This window comes from Sceloporus occidentalis, unplaced genomic scaffold, assembly GCF_023333645.1.
Source record: "Sceloporus occidentalis isolate IW3139 unplaced genomic scaffold, rSceOcc1.0.p SCAF_4, whole genome shotgun sequence".
In the NCBI taxonomy this organism is placed as follows: Eukaryota; Metazoa; Chordata; class Lepidosauria; order Squamata; family Phrynosomatidae; genus Sceloporus; species Sceloporus occidentalis.
This window is the reverse complement of record NW_028316984.1, coordinates 105,816,983-105,835,446: the sequence shown is the minus strand read 5'-3', so window position 1 is coordinate 105,835,446 and position 18,464 is coordinate 105,816,983. Positions and strand designations below refer to the sequence as shown.

The window sequence follows — 18,464 nt, the reverse complement described above, 5'->3', positions numbered from 1 at the left end:
TAGACTGGGATGGTAAAAGTGCAAGCCTTGTACTCCATGCAGCCCCTCAAGGCTGTTGGCTGGGCCTTGCCCTTCCAGATCCTACAGCAGTGGTGGCAAACCTATGGTACTTAGAGCCCTTTCTGTGGGCACACATGTTGTTGCCCCAGCACAGTTGGCAGAGTTTGTTACTAGAAAGCCAGAGGGACATGGCACTTTGTGATAAATAGTGGGGTTTTGGTTCCTGTTTGGGCACTCGGTCTCTAAATTGTTTGCCATCACTGTCCTACAGCCAAATAAAAGTGAACTGTCTCTCCTGGCAACTTCCAGGGGCAGTAATTCAGGTTGCAGTCTCCTACCCCACTGTTAACTCCCCACCACCACCACTAAAAAGCCACCAAAAGCTCCCCAACCAAGACCAAACTAGTTTGGTTTTTTTGGTGGGGTTTTTTGGGTTACTCTTCTTGTACTTTTATATTCCCAGGTTCAATTCTTTGCACCACCAGTGAGAAAAGATTTCAAGTAAAAGGCTTGGAAAGACACTAGTCTGCTTTGTGTTCTACTGCTTTAAGTGTTCTACTTTACCAATTCAGGTTGAGTCTCTCTTATCTGAAATGTCAAAATCTGAAATGCTCCAAAATGCAAAACATTTTTCATGAGTGGTTGAGATAGTGATACATTTGCTTTGTGATGGTTCAATGTACACAAACTTTGGCCCGTTACAGACCGCCCAAAAGGGGCGGTCTTGGGCCGCTGCCGGTTGCAGCGCAGAGGAGCCGCAGCAGCCAAACCGCGCAACTCCTCCGCGCTGCAAAAAAGGAGTGCAGAAATCGCACTCCTTCCGGCAACCCGGAAGAGCCGCCGCAAGTGCCAAAGCGCGCACTCGCGACGGCTCTTCCGGGTTTAGACGTCCGGACGCTGCGCGTCCGTTACGTCAAGATGGCCACGCCCGTCTGTATAGGGCACCGCCATCTTGCTGTACGGAATACACGCGAGGGGCAAGGCGCGTCCGGAAGCACTGCCCCTCGCGCGTATTCCTGGCGCAACGACGGCGCCGCTTAGGCCTGTCTGTAAGGCGCCTTTGTTTCATGCACAAAATTATTAAAAGTATTATATATAAAATTACCTTCAGGTAATGAGTATAATGTGTATATAAAACATAAATGAATTTCATGTTAAGACTTAGGGTCCCATCTCCAAGGTATCTCATGTATATGAAATATTCCAAAACTCCAAAAAAATCCAAAATACATCTGGTCACAAGCATTTCAGATAAGGGAGACTCAACCTGTATGTGTATTTCCAAAGTTCATACTCTTTTAATCAGAAGATATTGATCCAACGATAGGCAGCATCACATTTACCCAATTTTGGCTTAATGGGTTAAACTGAGTATACTTAAACTGTTCTTTTTTGTTTTCAGACTATGCTGTCAATTTTTCAGTACCAATATGGAAAAGGCTGTCAATAGTAACAACAAAAAGGAACACAGCATGCCAGCTTTAAAGCTCATATTAGTATTTAGCCTAACTGAACTGAAGAACATCATTTGGTCTCAATAGAACAAGAAGTGATTTTTAATTTAAAAAGACTTTTATGCCTCCTACCTGGGCAGCCTGGGTTGGTTCTCAGTGCTTTTTTGTAGTACGCAAGGGCACCTCGATAATCTTTCTTGTTAAATGAAATGCACGCCTTACCTATTTGAAGGAGCAATATTTGATAAATACTTACTTTAGTTTCATGACAAACATCAAATTAACACCAGCTAGATAGATACTTTAACACCTCTGAAATAGCAATTATACCTAATGTAATGGATGGTAATATTAAAAACCTTTATTTGGAATGAAGCTTTGACCCTTAATGGCTAGGAACTTCAACTTTAACAGGTATAAGCCTCAAGTAAAAATACTAAAGGCTACAGGATAACATTATAAGTACAAAATTTAATATAAAATGTAGATATGAATGACTTCCAACAAGTTACTTTGTCTACAAGAGGGGTGGAAATTCTACATCCCTCCAGCTATTGCACTTCAGTGTTCCCCACTACTAAATATGCTGGCTAGGGCAGCTGGGAGGTGTAATCCATCATCTGGAGGGCCACACAATCCCCACCCTTTTTCTACAAGGAGCATTTTCACTTCCCTTTGAGTAGGCTGGTGGAGGCCCTCTTGTAACAGTCATAGAGAATTAGTATTAGAAAGGGAAACTACTTCCAGATTCTTTATCTAAGGGAGCAATGAGAAAAATCTACCACAAATAGGATAAAAGGCACAGGCATTTTTTTCTAAAAAATATCTAGACCCCACATTCCCTCAATTCTGCCTCTCAGTATCTTTATTAACAAAGCTATCTACAAATGTACTCTGAAGAAACCAGCATTATTTCACAAAAGTCTCACCAAGAAGTGCTGGAATATTATTTGGAGATTGGTTAAGCACAAAATGAAATTGTGCATCAGCTTGATCCATTTTATCACCCTCCAAAAGGCAGAAACAGGCTCTTCCTAATAAATGATTCTAGAAAAGCAAAAAACAAGAAATGAGTTTTCTTAAAACATTTTTCCCTCAAAGGAAAAGTCACACCAAAGAAAGTTAACTTTATTTTGCATAAGAAAGTTAATTTTATTTTGCACTGAACAGGTATACACTTTTTCACAACAAAAATAAGTGACAACAGGTAATCCATAAATGCCCTCTAATTCATTATGGTTAAGAATTACATTAAATCAAATTTCCCTGTGGTGTGGCTCTCGTATATTTATCTCTTCTTCCTGTACAAAGTCCTCATATAAACTTCTGTTCTAGCCATACCAACTTCTATTTTCAATACAGTTGCCCCTCCATTTTCACAGACTTGGAGTCCATGTCCCTCACCCATTCACAGACAGCAAACGAGGGGTGGGGGGGACGCAAAATGGGGTGCATGCCCTGGGATGCTCCTAGGTGTGCACTGCGATTCAAGCCAATGGGGCTTAAATATTGATGATTTTTCATTTTTGTAGTGTGTGTGTGTCCGAACAGATCCTCTGCAAAAACGGAGGGGCAACTGTATACTTCACTTTTTCCAACTGCTGGAGTGCCCTTCCATCTCACATCTGGCTCTCCTTCTCTTAGATCACAACAGGAATGGACAAAGCTGTCTTACACAGAGTCAAACTATTGATCCATCCACTCGAGAAATGTTCATGATTATTGACAGAGGCTATTCAGTTTTCATACAGCAACCTATTCAATCAGTCAATCACTTTATTTATATCCTGCCTTTCCCCCAAACATGGGACTCAAGGTGGCTTTCAGAATATTCCAGGCCTACTTAGAGATTGGAATAATATTTTCAGAACACACTAAAATCAATTTTTTTCCAAAGGAAAAAATAATGTAGTATATATTGCTTTAAAACTAGCATGTTACTGGTGTGCTCTGTGCATTATTTTTGATTACTTTAAAACCCTTTAAAAATAAGGAAATGGCTCATCCAAAGAGTTACCTTTGGTCAGTACACCAGAATTTTTTTTTAATGGTCCCCATCATTATGTTATTTTCTCCATAGAACCATCATTTATGCCTAAAACTAACACATTACAGGAAGACAGTTATTTGCATTGTGTTACTTTGAAGCTCAGAGCCTGCCCAAACATTCCAGAGAATTTTTGGTCTCTTGCATGCAAAACACATGAGCTACTGATCCCACTAAACTATTGCTTTCTTTCAAGTATGTGATTTCACTTGGACTGTTCTCAACAGATCATCCTTCCTTTTTGCCTTATTTCCTTGTCTAACATGCCTGGTCTTTGATTAGACCGTAAGCCTATGGGGCAAAGCATTTTTCATGTTCCGGCGTAGTACAGCACTGAACGGCTTTACAGGCACCCTCCGAAGGCACTAGCAAATTAATTTCAAAAGCTATTATGCATTATTAAAAGGCTGTTTATTTTATCTTGGTGTTTAAATATATGTTAAAATGATACAGTTGCTACCTTCCATCAGCAATGTTTTCATTGGCCTGTTCCAGACAGTAGCTACCCATAAAAGAAACAGATTTCTGCTTGTTGTCACATAGGTGAGAGTAAACTTCATACAGAAAAAGGTTTCTGTATAGGTCATCCAGCTGTGGATCCCATACTTCAGAGCAACTATGGGTAGTGATATGAAAGCATACTTCTGTTTCACTTAACATCTCTTGAACCAATGAAATAAACATTTTTTAAAGAAAGCAAAGCACATAAGAAAAAACATACCAGCTAAGCGTAATATATAGCCATCATGGATGCAAAAGTGTTTAAAACATATGAAGCTGGATATTCTTAAGATAAAGTCATTTGTTCTTACCTGATCATACATAATGATTTTGTCAGCCATAGTGTACAGTAGCGTAGCCTGTGTAATAAGTTCTTTCTTGTTGTCTTTATTCTTTTCTTTACGAGCCTGCTGTACATAGTAGGCTGCTAAAGTATCTAAGCAAGTCATTTGATCTTTTTCATGATCTCTATAATCGAGGTTTCCATCTATACGAGCAGCCTCTAGCAGTTTCACAAAATCTTCTGTTTTGCCTTGCTTGTAATATTCCAACTAAAAAAAAGATAATGCAAACACCATATAATATTCAACTATAGTTCTACTACAAAGCAGTTCACCAGCTTGAATTTTAATGAAAATATTGGATAAAACCGATGCTGATTCAATGTTTCTCTAGTATCAAAGAATCATAATGAAATAAGTGTGTATGTCACTCAGCTTTTACAGTAAATATACAAGCACAAACACAGTAAGAGCTATAGAATTTATGGCAGCATTATGGCAGTTTCATGACAAAGAAAAGCACTGTGTTGTTGTGTGCCTTCAAATTGTTTCCAACTAATGCCAATCCTGAGACAACCCTATCATGGGGTTTTCTTGGCAAGATTTGTTCAGAAGACACCTGCATTTCCTTCCTCTTAGGCTGAGAAAGTGTGACGTGCCCAAGGACTCTGAACTCCAGAGTCCAACACTCAAATCACTACACCATGCTATCTCTCCCCCAAAGCACTGTAGTCAGCAACATTCAGTCAATGTATGCTATCTACAAAATCTAAAAAGGAACAACCCCATCAGACTATAAGAGTGCAAACATATAAATTATTTAGCACTAAGCTTCTGTGGGTTTAGTAAGATTTATGCCACAGTAAGCATTCAAAGGACTACAACCTAAAGCTACTTTCACCCACCTGTGACTGTGCCTAGAAAATAGACAAAGCATGTAATACAAGCACATTTTAGATGGTGATTGGAAGACAAAATGTGATCAGCCTCCATTTATTAAGAGCCAATCACTTTTCTATAACATCTACCTACACCATGCACTTTTTTAATGCATGGGTCAGCAGCCAATACTTGAGGAGTCCTTCCAATACATACAATAGAACCACATATGTATATCTTGATAGTGTAAAATATATTAAATTACGAAATAAAGAAGAACATATCACCTCACACACACAAATTACTGTAAAGACAAACGTATGTCCACATAATCATAGAACCAGAAAAGAAATTGGAAATAACCTAGTCCCGCTTAATCCCATACGTTCTTGAACTACCACTTTGAATGGCATTGTTGTAAATGATATGCATAGACACTGGCTATCTTCTGTGTCAATGAAGTGGCATGGGAACTTCCAAGTAGGTCTGGGTCTAGTCACAGCCTGGATACTCAACTGGCTGGGTACTCCATGTATATCACCCTGAGTTTCATGACAAATGCAAGGTGGGATATGCATGAACCAAACGAACAGAATAAAACAAACTGACAGGATACCAACCGCTAGAGCAATCCATATGTGCAGCTGAGTATGTTCCTGTTTAAGAATACTTATAACTTCATCCCCCTCCGGCAACTGATCAAAGTCAAGTTCAATGACCTAAAAAAATAAATAAAATACCAACAGTGTAAATATTCAAACTCCAGTGTAAACAAACCATAATAATAATAATACGATAGTTGTGCATTTAACAATAAGAATTTAGTCATACATCACTGTACTTCACAGTAGTTTTTCTTTCTGGATACTTTATGTGTCCACCCTGACAAACTGCATAAATAGTGAATTTTTGTAGTATTACGAAACAAAAAGACCTCATACAAGGCTACTTTCCTTCACAGAACATAGAAATAAGAAACCCGTATTTGCATATGTGATGTATCACATATATAAGTTATGTATTTTGGTGCAAGAATTATTGTCTTGTTTGTGGTGGCCTGAAGAAAAGCACAGAATTAGCAAAACTGCAATTTGAATGTCTATAATGGAAGAAAGGTTGGATATAAATAAAAATAACAATAATCCTCTTTCTTGCACACATCTCCAATTTCCAAGTCCATGTTCACAAGTAGGAAAAGTACCGACAGGTTCTGTTGTTGTTAAATGCCTTGAGTTGACTTTGACTTAGGGTGACCCTGTGGAGGAGACCTCTCCAAGACCCCCTGTCCTCAACTGCTCTGCTCAGGCCTTTCAGGCCCAGGCCCAGGCCCATGGCCTCTTTGATTGAGTTCAACCATCTAGCTGCATTTAGTCTTCCTCTCTTTTTACTGCCCTCTACCTTTCCTAGCATTATTGCCTTTCCTAATGATTCATGCCTTCTGATGTGGTCAAAGTACAATAGCCTCAATTTAGTCTTCATGGCTTCCAGGGGAAGTTTGGGCCTGACCTGTTCTAGAACGTATTTGTTCAGCTTCTTGGCCATCCATAGTATACTTAGCAGCCTTTTCCATCACCATATCTCAAATGAGTTTATTTTCTTTCTATTGGCTTTCTTCACTGTCCAGTTCTCACATCCATACATGGTGATGGCTGATGCAACAGCTTGTACGATTCTAACTTTTGTGCCCAGCTGTATATCTTTACAAGATCTTGCCTAGTTCTTTCATAGCTGCCCTTCCTAGTCTTCTTCCGATTTCTTGATTGGAGTCTGTTCTGATAAATGTTTTATCCAAGGTATGGGAACTCTTTGACTATTTCATTTTTCTCATTGTCTAAGATTAATTTTTGTAGATCTTCCATGGTCGTTATTTTTGTTTTCTTTATGCTCAACATTAAGCCTACCTTGGCACTTGGACCTTCTTCAGTAACTGCTTGTTTCTGCTAGTAGTATTGTGTCATCTATGCATCTTAGATAGCAAGAAACAACTAGCAAAAAGACTGACAGGTTGAGTCTCCCTTATCCGGATTTCCAAACTCCAAAACATTTTTCAGGGATGGCTGAGACAGTGCCACCTCTGCTTTCCAATGGATCAATGTGCACACACTTCGTTTCATGCACATAATTATTTTAAAATATTGTGTATAAGATTATCTCCATGCAATGTGTATAAGGTATATATGAAACACAAATAATTTTGTGTTTAGACTTGGGTCCCATCTCCAAGTTATGTCATTTCGTATATGCAAAAACAAGTATTACAAATCCAAAATCCCAAACACTTCTGTCCCAAGCATTTCAGATTAGGGAGACACAACCTGCATCAATATCATGCTGTCCTCTATGCTCTGTATGAATGAGGCCACAGAATTAAAGCCACAGAATTAAGGTCCACTTGTCTGCTTGACTTTATAAAAGTCCTTCCTCAGTCGATTCATGCTTTATGGCTGAAATGGGAATCCTGGCCCTTGTTATATTTATTTATTTACTTCATTTCTGTGTCACATTTCTCCCAGAAATGCTAGAAGAATATGCCAAGAGATACAGCAACACAGAAATTCAAAGATATAGCTGTATTAGTCTATAGAATCAGTATGTAGAGATCTTGTAGCACCTTTAAGATGAACTGAAAGAAAGGAGTTGGTAGCATGGCCTTTCATAGACTAAAGTGTACTTCCATGTGCATCCGAAGAAGTAGACTTTAGTCTATGAAAGCTCATGCTGCCAAGATCTTTCTTTCAGTCAGTAACACAGGAATACATCATTTCACTGATGATAGACATTTAAATTAGGCTATTAGAAAGTGGCTACTTGGTTCAGGCTGCTAAACTTCCTTTCCCCAAATCTCCAAGGCCCTTAGGACTAGCAACAAGCTAGCATTGCCAGATGATACACTTGTGACAGTTCCAGGCTCTTTAACTCAGGAAAGACATAGCCATGCTAGTCTGGGAAGTCAGTCTCCAGAGGGAGCTTGCAGGAAGTAGTCTCCAGTGTAGGAAGAAGGCTCATGCTTCGACTTCTGTCTTCCAGGGAGGCTCAGAGGTGCTGCTGGACCCCTCTCTATTCTGATGTCCCTTCTGCAAAGAGTCCCAAACTGAGGCCCTTGGGGCGTTAGGGGCTCCAGTTCCCAGGAGCCACAGAGTTGGGAGAGGCCAGGAGGGCCATCCATCCCAGCTCCTGCCATGCATTCAGGGGCCCTGGGGGACCACAGTTTGGGGGCCATTGCTTTGATCCTCTGCTCCTCCATGTGTTTGGGACTTCACTCCCAGAATCCCCATCCAGACTGGCCAGCAGCCAAGAATCCTGGGAACTGAAGTCCAAAGATACGGAGGACCAAGGTTTGGGGCTCATGGCTTGAATGCAGGGGAATCCTGGACTCCGCTCCCAGGATGCCAGGCTCCCTGGAGCTGAAGCCCCCAAACCTCTCTGAAAGGGCACAGTCTGGGGAGCCTGCTGGGCTGGGCGCCTCCTGCAGCAGGAGCAGCGGCGGGGAAGGCAGCGCCTCAGACCCCGCTCTCGCTCGCCCGCCCGCCCGCCCGCCTACCTCGTCCGTATCCCGGAGGGGGATCTCAATCGAGCCCCGGGACATGGTGGCGCTGCTAGGCCGCGGCGGGGCTCCCTCGCCTCACAAGCAGCAGCAGCAACGGCGCCCCAGCTCCGCGCAACCGCCGCCAGGCCCCGACCCAGGAAGTGCTCCCACCTCCGGGGAGTGGAGAAGGAGAGCCAGGGAACGGGGCGGAGCAGGAAGAGGAGCAGGCCCCGGCTCTCTCCTCCTCCGCCTCCTCCTCCTCCTCTTCCCGCCTCCCAAGAGGGCGGCCTAGTCGTCGTGCAGAGCTATGGAGGAGAAGGAGGGAGAGAGCTGGCTCCTGTCAGCGGATGGAAGGCTTATCTGTAGAGAGACACACAATAACAACGCTGGGTCTCCCTGGCTCTCTCCTGAAACGCCCGCGATCATGCCACACACCCCCCTCCCTTCGGAGACGGGCTCAGCCGGGAGGCCCCCGGCGCCCTCTTTCCCCAGGACACGGCCTCCATGCCCGCCTCCTGTCCGGGAGGAGGGCCACCCGGGCTCCCCTTCGGAGCAGAGGGAGGAAGCCTGGGCCCACATTCCACCATTTGAGACTTTTTTTGTTGATGCCCCTCTTTGCCTGTGTTTTTAATTGTATGGTTAACTCTCTCTCGTAGTTTATTGCATTATTATCATTTTAAAAACCGTCTTCTTAATTGTGTTTAATTGCATTTTAATTGTATGGACCCCTCACCTTCTGCCTTTGCCTTCTCTTTTGTGTCCTATGATCTTTGCAGACGGTGAGCCTGAGGGCAGGGAACCCTCCAAGTGACCCTTTGCCATCTGCCTCTTCCTAGCCTCCTCCCCCTTTCCCAGCATTATTGTTGCCTTTTCTAATGACTCCTGACTTCTCATGATGTGGCCAAAGCAAGACAGCCGCAGTTGGCTCATACTGGCTTCCAGGGAGATTTCTGGCTTGATCTCTGTGTGTTTTTATCGCTGTCACCCGCCCGGATTCCTTGTAATTGGGTGGGCTATCATCATCATCATCATCATCATCATCATCATCATCATCATCATCATCATCATTTTGGCTGTCTACAGTATCCTCAGCGCTCCAGCATCACAACTCAAAGGAGCTGAAGGTGGGGTGGGATGCAGTAAAGAGCCCAAGCCCAAACATTAGCCTGAAACTGTACAGCCAACAATTCTGCTACTTCACTGGGCTTGCAAGAGCCCCTTCTGCCTGATTCATGAACACTTTGGGGCAAAGGAGGGTAAGGTGGTTGTGTGTGTATATGAGCTGCTGCCAGACAGAAGAATTAATGCAGTTTGACAGTACTTTAGTTCTGGGATTTGTGGTTTGTTGTGGCACCAGAGCTCTCTCTTACAGAAAGTGAAATATTTCAAAACCACAAATCTCAGACTCTACAGCATTGGGCCATAGCACCTAAAGCATGTCCAAACTGCATTAAGTCTGCAGTGTAGATGCAGCCTGTCAACTTATGACAATCCATGAAGTTCATAAGGTTTTCTTGGGTAATGAATACTCTGAGGTGGTTTTAAAGCAAGTTCCTTCCTCTGAAATATAGCCTACACCACCTGATATTCTTTGGTGGTCTCCCATCCAAGCACTAACCAGGGTTGACCCTGTTTGGCTTCCAAGTTCAGATGGTCTCTAAGACTATCAGAGCGGTAGCGCAAACACGGCTCTTTTTTCCATACCCCAGCCTGCAGCTTGCTCCGCTCTTCACTTACACCTTCCCAGTGAGGCGCTCCCTCACCTTGTCATCGGGACCATGTTAAGTCACCTCTTTCCACGAATCCTGGTGAGTGGATTTTCTTCTACTGTACTTGTACAGTGCCGCCCTTGCTGCTTTCATACAGTCGCTGTATATGGCAGGGATGCGGCCACGGCCGTTTTTCAGCCCCCCCCCCCCCCCCCCCCCCACATGCGGCGACTGCAGATTCTCCAGTCCGGCTCAGAGGTTTCAGCACCTGCCCTATAAGACAACACCCGACGTTTGAGAAGATTTTCCTGGGTTAAAAAGTAGTCTTATAAATTCCAGCCAGATTTAAAAAGTAGCCAGAAAATACAGTAATTCATTTTGACATGAACATTATATCCACGTCTTTAGCTTATATTATAAATTCACACTCATGTGCAGGAAAGCTGTTTCCCTTGGATGATTTTTTTAAAAAAAACTGAATCCAGAAAATAAATGTTCCTGAATGCTGGAGTTGCAGTTACTTACAACTTACTACTACATCTATTTGCAGTGCTGGTACAGGGCAGGTTATTGCAGTGTAAATGAACAACAAGAAGAAAATGAGTGTGTCACTACTTACAGGGATCTTTGCCGCTCAAGAATGGAATGGTTATAAATATTCCTGTTTTTACCTATGAAACATTAGGGGGCATGGCATTTGTAGGACAACTCAGCTTCCAAAGATTCAGAGCAGTAACGAATTCAGGGTCCAGCCTCTTCTTTATGTGGAAACATCATAAAGCATTTACAGGCAGACGGCTCATGTTAGCAATCGGAAGGCACTGCAGCTGTTTCTCCTATCTGGAATTTCCACAGAAAGAAAACCCTTGGAAGAAGTGGTGGAAAAATTAAGGTGTTACAAGTGAAGGATGACAATGTCTAATTTGCCATACAACCAGTGAAAAAAGCAGGGCAATGGTGTGATTAAAAACAGTCTGGAGTGTCTCAGCTTCATCTACAACTTGTAACTCTCCCTTGTTTTTTCCACTTTTGCCCTGTTTTCTCATGCAAAATCTATTAAAAACAAAATAGTGACACGGTTCCTTCCAATTGTTAACATAAGAAGCATTCTATCTGGATGCAGGAGTAATTGTGGGAAGGAACACCAACCATTTAAGATATGTGGATGACACCATACTACTAGCAGTTTGGGTGCCTTCAAGTCACCTGTAAAGTTATGTTGACTATGGATATAACAGGGTTTTCTTGGGCAAGGAATACTTAAGTGTTGTTTTTGCCAGTCCCTTCCTCTGAAATATAGCCTATACCACCTGGTATTTGTTGGCAGTCTCCCATCAAAATACTAACCAGGCCTGGCTCTGCTTAGCTTCCAAGTTTGGATGGGATCTGGTATTTTTAGATTATTTAGTGCCTGAAGCTGAACATTAAGAAAACAAAAATAATGACCACAGATGATTTGCATAATTTTAAAGACAATGAAGATATTCAGGTAGTGAAAGACTTCCCATATCTTTGTTCAGTCATTAATCAAAATGGAAACTGCAGTCAAGAAATAAAAAAACAAGGATTAGCAAGGACAGCTATGAAGGAACTAGACAAGATCCTGAAATGTAAACATAAGCATTGAATGCCAAAGTCAGGATTATCCATGCCATTGTATTTCCAGTTTCTGCCTATGGTTGTAAAAGCTGGACAATGAAGAAAGCTGATGGGAAGAGAATCAACTCATCTGAAATATGATACTGGAGGAGAATTCTTCTGACAAAAGACAAATAAACCCTAGAGCAAATCAAGCCTGATTTCTCCCCAGAAGCCAAGACTCAATCAAATATAAGCCATAGTCCTGAGTCTCCAGGACCTGAGCAAGGCTGTTGATGACAGTGTGACTCGGAGGTCTCTCATCCATGGGATTGCCATATGTCAAAGTCAACTTGGTGACAGTTAAGAACAACAACAAATGCCCTGCAATTAATACAGTTGATTTCCCACTCTGTTGTTATTGCTATTATTTCTTAACCACCTCTCCCCCGGGCTCAAGGCAGGGTACAATTAAGATTAAAATATAATATATAACTAAATACTTTTAAGCACAGGTTAAAACACAAAGCTTCCCGGCTTTGCAAATTGACTAGCTGGATTTGAATTCCAGACAGATTTTAGTCGGGAGGTGGCATTGGCAGGAAAATGCAAGTGATAATATCCGGCTGCATCCCAGAAGAGGATTCAAATTCGGAAAGTTAAGTTGGATTTTTTAGCTGTGCGAAAAACTCCTCAGACATGAAGATTCAATCGAAAGCAATTAGGATGTAATTTCTGGAGTGACTTGAACATTTATGCGTTAGCCAATGAATGTTTGTGTCATACATTTTTCTGATCTGATAACAGAGTGACTTGGAGGTCTCCCATTCATAGCTTCACCATAAGTCTAAGGCTGAATATACAGTGGACCTTTGTTATATGCTGGGGTTTGGTTCCAAGATCTCCCGTGGATAACAAAATCCATGGATGCTCAAGTCCCATTAAATATAATGACATAGCAAAATGGTGTTCCTTATAAAAAATGGAAAATCAAGGTTTGATATTTGAAATTTATACATTTTTTTTTAACATTTTGAAACCGTGGATGCTTGAATCCATGTGTAAACAATGTGTATAAGGAGGGGTGACTGTACACACATCCGACAGGGATGTTTTGATTGTATTTTCCTGCATGTCAGGGGTTGGACTGAATGGGCTATGTACTCGCTTCCAAATTTATGATTCTATGATTCCGCTCCTTTTGACGTGAAAACATCTCTTTTTGATGTTTGAGGCCTTTCAGGCAATTAAAAGAAACCTTCAGTTTACTCCTCTATTTTGAGGAAGAATCAGGTTTTCAAAAAGTGTGGTTTGACCCACCCAAATTAGAATTGGGGTGGAATTCGAGTAGGGGAGGGTAAGGACAGGTTGGTGGGTAGTCACCTAAGTAATCTTATCATTCCCTCCTCCTCCTCTTCTCTCTCTCTTTGATTTGGTGTTTGTATGCATACAATCACAGGTCGCCATTTCACCTCTCCCTTCTCTACGGGTTTCACTTTACACAAGTACAGATGAGCAATCAGAATATTGTGTGAATATAGCATAACCTTGCACCTGCTCCGGTTGATATGGCAAACACGTGCATGCAGTAGAAACGTCCCCTTGTACTAATGTAGCTACGTAACGAGGGCTCTGTTTGGCTTTCCAAACTGATTACAGTTTGGATTAAAACGTGTGTGAGAGACAGTAAAGGGGTCAGACTGGGGTAGGGATACTACCTAGTGGAGTTAGGATACCACCCTTTGGTAAATTCAGCCTAAGTTGACTTGATGGCAGATAGCAACAAAGGCAATCACATTCAAATTAGTAAGTATTTAACGTAATACAAATAACTGTCTTTTTTAATTTTTTTTAAAAAACAACCCTCAGAATCCCTTTTTCAAACGGCTACTCAGTTGAATTGGATTTTCTGTTTACCCACCCAGAACATACCATCCAACAATCCTGATTTGTAAGTGACAATTTCAATTAATCCTCTGTCTTCCCACTTTTTCAGCTGCTTTTAGAGTATCCCAGTTTTTCTCTCTTCCTCCCACTTTCCTCCTTTCTATTCAGTTTACTTCAGTTTTTGCAAACTGACTTCAAAGTACAAAACTAATATGCATTCATTTAATTCAGCAGGAAAGAGAGGAGAGGACAGAATCATGCCTTTCCCAGTAGGCTTGAGCAAAAGCAAACTGCTGCAGCATCTCCTAGCTCCTCATTAGTAACTTTTGCCATCTTGACCATAATGTGATGTTGCTTGCCCACACATATCATAGTTTTCATCTGTAAAATGTTGGCGGGTATGCTGGAGCAATTTTGTCATGCCACTATTCTAGTAGGAGCATGGTGAGATGAACCTATATTATCCTCAATATTGTGGAAAATGAATTGTGATTCTGCTTTTACAGCCACTTTACAGCAGTGATAGATTGCAGCTAGGGAAAAGCCAACTGCCTGGGAACAAATCATCCTTACATGATCCTACTCCCGCCTCCATAGTAGAGACTTTGTTTTCAGTCTGGAAACTGTTAAAGACCATGATTTGGGTACATAAATATTGTGGCTTTGGTTTTGAATGTACTTGAAGATTTGGCTCTGGGAATCAAGTCCTCCAATATCATAGAGGGTTAGAACACATACTTCAGCAGGGCCAGTTAATACTACACAATCTTCTTTCACAAACTGCTATTGTATGTTAGGCTCCAAGCCCCGCAGGTTTAACCTTGATTAGTGGAGGAACAAATGTACTGGATTTTAAATTCTGTTCCTTTGTGGATCTGACAAATTACACAATCATTGGCTTTGATACAATGAGAGGTTTGGTGAGGAGATTGTTTTAAATATATGATTTCTTGTCATCTTGATCTGTATTCTTAGGATATCATATCTTTTCCTGCCATTTTTGTTTTAGGTTCTACAATTGATTAATACATAGCTAATGACATGTCGCTCTCTACTGATTTCTCAGAAGATGATATAATCAGCATTACATTTGAAGTTTGTAGCACCGGAGAAACAGGTACTTTTATACTGTCTTGATTCTTCCGGAAATTAGGTGTCCAAACTCTAGCTGTTATCAATAAATTTTGTACATGTGTAGTTTGCCAGTAGAAGTTTTGTAAAATCTGTATCCTTATTACCACATCTTGCTGCCCCCCCTTTTCTTGTAGGAGTGGCACCTGCGTCTACTTTTATAAAATATTTGGAGGGTGTGACTGGGCATAGCCATGAGCACAGCAAACTTCTCTTGCTCTACGACATGCTGGACCCTAAAAGACAAAATATTCTTGTTGACAAAGAAACTTTTCATACTGTTATGAAAAAGTGGATTGCCATCTGCTATCAAGACTGGTAAATGCACATTAACTTTATTATGTTCTGTGTTTCCACTGGTTTTAACTGAGAGTCATGTGTTGCAGACACTGCAAATGTTGCTGACTGACAGTCTTCAGGTACTGCTTGTGTCTGTGGTGGGGAATATGTGGTTTTGCAGATACTGTTGGACTGCAACATCCATCCCTAGCCAGTGTTGTTTGACACCATTTTAAGTGATATGGGTCAATGCTATGGGATTATGGGATTTGTAGTTTTGAGAGATATTTAGCCTCCTGTCTGGTGCCACAACCAGCTACAAATCTCAGGATTTCATAGCACTGAACCATGGCAGTTAAGGCAGTGCCAAACTGTATTATTTCTGCAGTGCAGATGTAGCATAGATTGGCATGAACAATGGTCTTTTATTGGGGTGCATGCACTTTACTAATTTTTATTGAGGTAAAAAAATGTCATACCAAGAAGCAATATAAGCATCCTCACTTGTGCATGGTGTAAGTATTATATAGCCCCTGGATATTATGTATTCTGAAAACATTTATTTTGGAAACTCTTATGTTGCTGGACATTTTTCTACCCCATAAAAAACTGGAATTTAGAGAAGCATTGTATTGTAGTTGATTTTCTATACATATTGTGGGAGTTAAATAGTATTCTGGAACTGTGCATATGTACAAACAGCTGCATATAATTCCATTTTAGTCCCATCATAATTCAGGCAAAACATTGCTCATAATATCTCTTTGGTATATTGCATCCATCATATTATCTGTAGTGTCACTTTGTGAATTATATCACATAAACTCAATATGATGACATGTCACTCCAGCAACGTTTGCGCCGGGACTGTGACAACTGCACATGCCTGGTCTCAGTCTGGGCCACCACTAGGAGCTGGTTCTATCCTCTCCTTCTTGGCCTGGTTCTTCTGCAATGGTGTGGTGTCAGTATGGCTTCAGGCTGCTTTTGGGGGATGCGTCATCTAAACTCAACATGCCCAACGCAGGCTGAAGCCAGGTCATTTTACCCATATGTTTCTTTCAGGCCATAGTGAACATAAATTAAATAAAATAACTTACCAAGTGATTGGAGACTAGCAAATCAATTTTAGTTTTATAAAATGCTTTCAGATGGATTGAGGTCTATTTTTTTTAATCTAGCATTTCAGAAAGTGAATATGAAAGATACAGAACTATGAGCAATGGAAACATTCAATATAATGGTAAGAATTGTGAGAGACAATGGTTACTTTTCCAGTTATGCATAATACTCAATAATGGTGATGAATTTACTTAAATAAAACTGTTATAATGTGAACAATGTTAATTCTTTTTAAAATGTTAAAGTATGAATATACATGAATGTGCAAGTGAAAATACTCACATTAAATAAAATGATTTTATTCATATGCTACATCAAGTGGGGAGGGGGTTGATGTCTGCATGTAGATGTAATGGGGGTAAAAGGGTAAAAGGTTTGAGTACCACTGACCTAATCCATGTGAAGACTGGCAACAGAGCCATTTTGTTGGTGTGGATATTGGACCAGATGTGGACAATCTGAGATCTGGTTTCAGTCCACCTCTTTACAGACTTGAAGCTTAATGGCTTTGACTGATGTCAGCAATCCTATACAAACCGATTGAGAGAGATTTAATTCACATTTAATGGATTGTGCTATTATTGTGGCTTGCAGAGTGGTTATGAGGCTAAAGTAGAATAACATCACATATTGCCCTTGTGTTTCTTAGAGAAGCAGTGCAATATGCATGAGGTTGCATTGGATTTTAATTTGGGGGGAGGGATATGGGCCTTTCAGATCAGCTGCCTTAAGTGTTCTTAAGTGTTAGATTGTAAGAAAAAAAATCCTGTTCATTTTATGTCTCCATTTTTTAAATGTACTGTATGTGTTTTTTCTTAAAGTCATTTAGAGCAACCAATATGTCTTAACAGCACATTTCAGAAATAGTTGTTTGTTGTTCATGTTGTTGTTGTTGTTGTTGTTGTTGTGTGCCCTCAAATCATTTCCGGCTGATAGTGACCCTAAGGCAAGTTTCATCAAAGTGGGTTTGCCATTGACATCTTCTGATGCTGAGAGAGTGTGATTTGTTCAAGGTCACTTTTTTGTAAACAACATCCAAGATGACATTTCCTCTCCTTTTTTGTGCAGATATGATGCCATACTTATCTGATGAAGATGCTGAGATATTTGAAGGAAGTGGTAAAGATTCTGAAATGTGTGTTTGCAAGCCTTATTTACGAATATGAAAGATGAGGGAATTCTTCAATTGTGTGTATTACACTGCACTAATGTTACCTTTTCCAATGCTTTCAAACAAAATTATTGAGAAGAATATAACATGACATCCATGCATATGCAGTAAAAGGGGCAAACAGCACTAAGCATGACTAATGCTTCCCCAGAAAGGTATCTTGTACTAGCAGCTGGAATGCGCAGTTGGATCCATTTTAGTCCATTGGATTAACATTCATTTACAGCGTCTATTTAATTAATATTTATATCCCACCTTATATCCAAAGATTTCAGGGTGGAATACAAGCAGTAAAACAGCATTCAACAATGGAAAATAGTTTAAATAGAACTAAAATAATTTAAAACAATTTTAAAATAGTATTGACTGGAACAGAAATCAACACACCAGTCAAACTATGGCCCCTGACCCCCAAACATTTTGGTGAAGAACAAATTGTAATTTGGCACCCAAATTAAACTAATGTCACTGCCAAGCATCCCGCTGCTGGAGCACTACAGCAGGTGAGCCCTCTCCTGTGTTTCCACATAGAAGAGTTTGGAATGCTATTTTTTTTAAAAAGGCACTAGTTATACAGTGTATCTTGGTATCTATGGATTTAAGCATCTATGGATGGCAAGCCACCTGTTGTCCCCAGCGGCAGCATGTGCACATTGCCGCCAAATGGTGGCACAGCCGCATGCATGCAATATCATTGGGGACAACAGAGGCTTACCTGAAGTCTCATTGTCCCTGATGGCGGTGCAGCCGCATACACACACCGCCATTGGGGGCAACCGGTGGCTTGTCATCTACAGATGCTTAAATCTGTGGATTTATACAGTATTTTTAATAACTTTGGCCCGGTACAGACAGGCAGGAAGCGCCGTAACCGGGCCAAAACTAGGGTTTGGGAGCAC

The 18,464-nt window shown here is 41.1% G+C and overlaps 2 protein-coding genes across 2 annotated transcripts in view; one reads left to right on the top strand and one right to left on the bottom strand.

The window, feature by feature from the left end:
• Window positions 1-8,826, bottom strand: part of CTR9 (CTR9 component of Paf1/RNA polymerase II complex) — a 31,286-nt gene extending 22,460 nt beyond the window's left edge. Inside the window, exons 1-5 of the mRNA XM_089521183.1 lie at window positions 8,704-8,826; window positions 5,783-5,881; window positions 4,314-4,553; window positions 2,384-2,501; window positions 1,587-1,676 (exon numbers count right to left, since the gene is read on the bottom strand). Of these exons, the coding sequence (XP_089377309.1) occupies window positions 1,587-1,676; window positions 2,384-2,501; window positions 4,314-4,553; window positions 5,783-5,881; window positions 8,704-8,748 (592 nt within the window). The 5' untranslated portion in view covers window positions 8,749-8,826. The remainder of the gene's footprint in view (window positions 1-1,586; window positions 1,677-2,383; window positions 2,502-4,313; window positions 4,554-5,782; window positions 5,882-8,703) is intronic.
• A 5,085-nt stretch (window positions 8,827-13,911) lies between these two features.
• IRAG1 (inositol 1,4,5-triphosphate receptor associated 1) overlaps window positions 13,912-18,464 on the top strand; it is a 135,408-nt gene continuing 130,855 nt past the window's right edge. Inside the window, exons 1-6 of the mRNA XM_089521182.1 lie at window positions 13,912-13,926; window positions 14,872-14,979; window positions 15,131-15,311; window positions 16,454-16,515; window positions 17,357-17,359; window positions 17,463-17,529. Of these exons, the coding sequence (XP_089377308.1) occupies window positions 14,904-14,979; window positions 15,131-15,311; window positions 16,454-16,515; window positions 17,357-17,359; window positions 17,463-17,529 (389 nt within the window). The 5' untranslated portion in view covers window positions 13,912-13,926; window positions 14,872-14,903. The remainder of the gene's footprint in view (window positions 13,927-14,871; window positions 14,980-15,130; window positions 15,312-16,453; window positions 16,516-17,356; window positions 17,360-17,462; window positions 17,530-18,464) is intronic.